General features: G+C 31.0%; 1 protein-coding gene across 1 annotated transcript in view; it reads right to left on the minus strand.

The window, feature by feature from the left end:
- The window catches only part of LOC106466321 (calcineurin B homologous protein 1-like), a 14,822-nt gene extending 10,252 nt beyond the window's left edge, over nucleotides 1-4,570 (minus strand). The window contains exon 1 of the mRNA XM_013926594.2: nucleotides 4,287-4,570. Within this exon, the coding sequence (XP_013782048.1) occupies nucleotides 4,287-4,353 (67 nt within the window). The 5' untranslated portion in view covers nucleotides 4,354-4,570. The remainder of the gene's footprint in view (nucleotides 1-4,286) is intronic.
- Nucleotides 4,571-5,347: the final 777 nt, after the last annotated feature.

The following is a 5,347-nucleotide window of genomic DNA, read 5'->3' on the forward strand; positions in this document are numbered from 1 at the left end:
CCACTTTATTCCTCGGGATTCGTGGACAAGAACACAACGTTGTTCCAGGACGATGGAGCACCGTGTCACATTGCTAGAAACACCCAAAGGTGGCAGGAAGAAAATGGTATCCAGAAGTTGCCCTGGCCGAGCCAATCTCCTGACATGAACCCCATCGAAAACCTCTGGGCTATACTCGACCGGCAAGTCAAGAAACAACAAAAAAAAACTTCGAAAAGCGATCTACTCCAAGTTTTGAAGCAAGAGTGAGCGAAAATCCCACAATCTAAAATTGACGAGATGATTCTCACGATGTCCCAAAGGATCAACGAACTCCATGAAGCGAAAGGAAGATCTACGAGATATTAATTAAATTATACATATATCAATTCAAGTGAATATGACTGAAAAATTACATTTTTTCTGAAAAGGTGGGGTCTATTTACTTGTGACCACGCTGTGTATGTGTGTGAAAGTAGGTATAAGTGAAATTTTATAACAATTGTACATACATTTGAAATGAATAATTAACAATAACAAAAATCAGAAGTACAAGAAATCGGCGATAACCAATGCATTATTTTACCTGTGATTTATAAAAGGTAGCGCGTGTTGGTTATGTGTAAAAATTGCAAAACCAATAAGTCTAAATTTAAGTGTTCAGCCAGTTTACTTGGAAAATCAAGTAGCCGTAAAAGTAGTCCACTTTCCAACAGTTGCACTTGAAGTTGAGCTGCTGCACGGTTTATTGATTATACAGAACGATTTTTTTCTTCCAATCATGCGACCAAATTACCTCATACTCTGCTATACTACTTTTGATTTCAGTTCAAGGTAAACTAGTTTTTAAAATATTTGCAATTAGGTTTATTAATCTTCGTAAACAGATAATGACAATTTTAAATATAAAGAGAAGTATATTTATGGCGTCACCTTAGAAATTTCCATTTATCAAAAATTCATATTAATCAAAAAATAAGGTTTGTCTTAGCGCAAAGGTACATAATATTAATAGGCTATCTGCGCTCTGTCCACCATATGGAATCGAGCCTTGAATTTTAGCGTTGTAAGTCTGTAAAAATATCGCTGACCCACGAGGAGGGCATCAAAGATAAGCAGAAACAATTATGAAAAGTTTTTTGTTTTGTGTGTGTGTGTGTGTGTGTGTGTGTGTGTGTGTGTGTGTGTGTGTGTGTGTGTGTGTGTGTGTTTTCCAAAGTTCTAGTGACTTCACTATGACAATTAGATATGTCCAATTACATTAACTGCATATACGTTTAACGAGAACTTTCAAAACACAATGAATAATCAAACCCGATATTCCTACTGATGAATCAACACATTATAATGGTTACAAGTTTTTATTTTATGACACTGCATACTCAGTTAGGCTAGCATAATAAATTACCAACGTTATTTCTTAGGTTAACTATTAGTTCTCGTTTGTACAGATAGCTTGCTCTGAACAGAAATAACTGTTAGTGATAATGTTACTGTGATACTTTATTCATCATTCTTTGTACAAATGTACGTTATGAATAATGAAGATAATTGAGGTTTATTTTAACATCACTTTTACAATTAATTTATCTGTATGTCTATATCATAAAGACAATAACCGTCGGAGTTGAACTTGAAAATCGTTTTCATTACAATAACAATACTTCTGAGTAGTTACAATATGTTGTACTTGTCTAGGTTCAGCAAATACGAAACATTCGTTGTGTTATATAAATTAAAATTTTAACCTCAACATTATGCATATGTAAGGTAAACGGCCAGGTCAGATATCCCAAATATGGCTATCCCTAATTTTGAACTACTTGCCAGTGGGAACTGTTTTTAGGAACAAAGCTGAAGAATCAAACTTAACTAATAACAGCTTAATAGTTTTCCTTTCGTGTTAATACTTACTATCATGAGTTATTTCAATTCATTAATTATCAGTAACTTCCAATCAAAGCAAGCTATCTACATAGCTCATGACTAAAAATTAACCCAACAAATAATGTAGATAAACTAATATACTAGCCCAACTAGGAGCATAGCAATGCCCCAAAACAAAATCTTACAATGATTCTGTTAATCTATGAATTAAAACAATGATGATAAACAAACCATATGTTTTAGTATACATAAGAAACTTCATATTAAGTTTGTAAACTTCATAAAAAGCATTTTTTAAATAAGAAAAATCAGTAACAATAAGGAAGTACAACTTTAGTGTTATATCATTTTAAATGAAAATATCAGAATGTCTGATTTCTAGTTTTCTGAAGTGTGCTCTGGTTTTATGCATAACACCAAAATCCTTTTGTGATAAAAATCACACTTCCATAAGTCATGTAGTAATTGTTTTCAATCTGCACCTTTTTTAAATATTTATTATATCTGACGTTTTTATAATCATTGTTTAAGTTTCTTATAAAATATGTTTCTAAATCTTATGTAACATGGCAAATGAGCAAGAACACAAAGGTAACAGGTAGTTCAGTCCACTTTGGTCATCACCACAACCACTAAAACAACTACCACAAGTTTCGTCTAGTTTTTCACTCCTATAAATCTACTGAATTAAAAAAAACTCAGGGTAACACAGAATTCACATTTATAATCAGACAAGTTTGTTTGTAACAAAGAAATAACTTTGAGAAAGACAAATCTTGACCTAAACTACTGAGTTGTTTATTACCCTTTACATTCAAAATACCATTTCCAAATATGGTATTCCACCATGCAAACAGTCAATTTCTTGGAGCCCTTAACTATTATACACCTCAATAAGTCTTCTACTTTCTCAATATAACAAGTATAAATCTAACCTATTTTTAATTTCTCACTTTTTATTTTTTACAGCTATTAAACATTCAAGCACAGGCTTCACATACTTTCAAGAATAACACAACTATTTTTCAACAATATAAATTATTTTCCCCATGGGTCTACTTTTCTCAACCCATAATCTTTAAATAGGAACAGTGTTAACAATATTCAAAATTTCCAGTCTTGTGAAACAATCCTAGAAGCTCTATTTTCTTCTTCAATTCCTTCAGTGTTTCCCAACAAATCTCAAAGGCAAGTAGCTAAACTCTCAACAAGACTCAAAACACTTTTTTAAATAGTCTTTTCACTAACAACAAAGTAAGTTTTTCTCACTATTAAACTTACTCAGATTTGTCATTTTCCTCTCATTCATTAGTGAAATACTATTATAAAAAATGTTTCTTAACACCTTTGCTACGATTCATTCCTCCACAGTGAAGCTTCAATTACTGTTAACAAATCAATGCTATTATTAACACTCTTAATATAGTTGAAACAAACACAACATCAAACTTGTATCAGTTTTGATACACTTTAGCAAAGAACTTGTTTAGACAGTGAAAATACCCAAGTCCTGAAAAAATATCTATTAAATTAAATGCAAATTGTACATTGTAATAAAATTTCTTTAATTGCCCAATTTAAGCCATCTCCAAACTTTAGTATCTACTGTTTTTGTTAAGATATCTAAATAGTAAACTATTTTCCTACTAAATTGTATCAGCACCACTCTGTGATCAGAGCTTATGTTTCTGAAAACTAGTAAATCTAATACAAGCTTGATTACAAAAATAATTTTAAACTCAACTTAAAAGAATGCAAACTTACTAACAAAATAAAAGCTCTTTCTCATGTATTGGGGCAAAAATAACCAGAAAATATATAAACTTTAACATCAAGAAGAGAGTTCGTTTGTTATTCTTAATGTCCTTTTTAGTTACAGTTACTTTTTTTATATAGTTTCATAATGGAGTTTGTTTTATTAAGCACACAACTACACAACAGGCTATCTGACTTGTGTCCACTATATATATTAAGATATGATTTTTAGTGTTATAAATATAAGCCTTCAGCACTTTATGGGGAAATAACAGTGTCAATAACGGTAAAGACAAAATTTTAGAAGTTATTACAAACAATTATAATATTAAACTTTCAGAAAAATTCACCAATAACAATACAGGTGTCACTTATAAACTTTACAATGGTAGAGAAAATGCTCTATTGCGCCTTTTTTACGTTACTCCTATTACTATACAAATGTTTTATAGCTCCAGTTCCTAATATAATTCAAACATTAATAGTATTAGTAATACTATTACTATTCTAGTAAGTTTCTCAAAAAAATTGCCTACTTCCGAAGTTTTTAAGTTTTTTAGTAACTAAAAATGTAGTAGAAATGCATGTTTTATCAATAACTAAATTACAGATTTTGCTGTAAATGTACTTTATTATAATTAATAGAAATTCACTTATAAACTTACATCCTGTTTCCTGCTTGATTTCTTCCCATTCTTCAGGTTTAAGAACCAGAGAAGACTTATTTCCCATTTCTTGAGTCGGATGAAGTTTCTTTTAGTTTCACGCTTTCAAATTTAATTTAATTACTATTTAAGAAAAAAAGATACTGAGAGAAATGTAGTATAATTGTAGTCAATCTCACAAATAATAAGTCATACAACGTAGCCAGCTTAAGAAATTTAACAAAATAAAGAATTTTATTACGACAACACGAGCGAACGTCATTAAATGAATGGCTGACCGTGGTATATTCTTTTGCCTTTATAACTAAAATCCGCGTACACAGCGCCGCCATAAATACCACGTACAAATAATGAAAATAGTTACGTTTTTTTTCTTCAAAATTATTCATATTAGAATTCAGTCAACACACAACCACAATACCCTTTATATCATGCTGAAGATCCATATTCTTGGAAAAATTTTAATAAATATTAAATTAAAGAACTAGCTGAGTTATTAAATGATAATACAACATTTGATACAAGTGTCTCCAAATTGATTATATTATGACAGCATTGTTTACATGTTTAATTTGCACGTAGGTCAGTGCTTCAATTTAAGTTATGTACATTGTTTTGCATCAACGTTCGTCCAGAATTATAAAGTTTAGAAATGACTAGTGCTGTTTTTATGACATTTTGATGGTATTTGTTGGTTGTTTGGTTTGTTCTGGAACAAAATCACATTGGGTTATCTGCTGTGTGCGTCGTGGGAATCGAACCCTGGATTTTAATGTTGTAGTTCCTTAAACTTATCACTGTCCTACCGAGAGACCACTGTACTTGTTTTAATTGCGACATGTTATACCTTCAAATTTGTCACAAATCAGAAAACTAACTTCACATATACATTTGCAGTTTAGTTAGAAAAAATAAGATTTTATTTGCCAAAAAAAGAGAGGGGGGAAGGAATATTGTGTTTAATGGCTAGTTTTGTCCAAGTGTGGATAATTCTTGAGCTGGTTTCAGGAATAAAAGGTCAACCTCAAATTCTCATAAAAACCCGGCCCTAAATTAAAATC

The sequence above is a fragment of the Limulus polyphemus genome, unplaced genomic scaffold, assembly GCF_000517525.1.
Source record: "Limulus polyphemus unplaced genomic scaffold, Limulus_polyphemus-2.1.2 Scaffold2220, whole genome shotgun sequence".
Classification (NCBI taxonomy): Eukaryota; Metazoa; Arthropoda; class Merostomata; order Xiphosura; family Limulidae; genus Limulus; species Limulus polyphemus.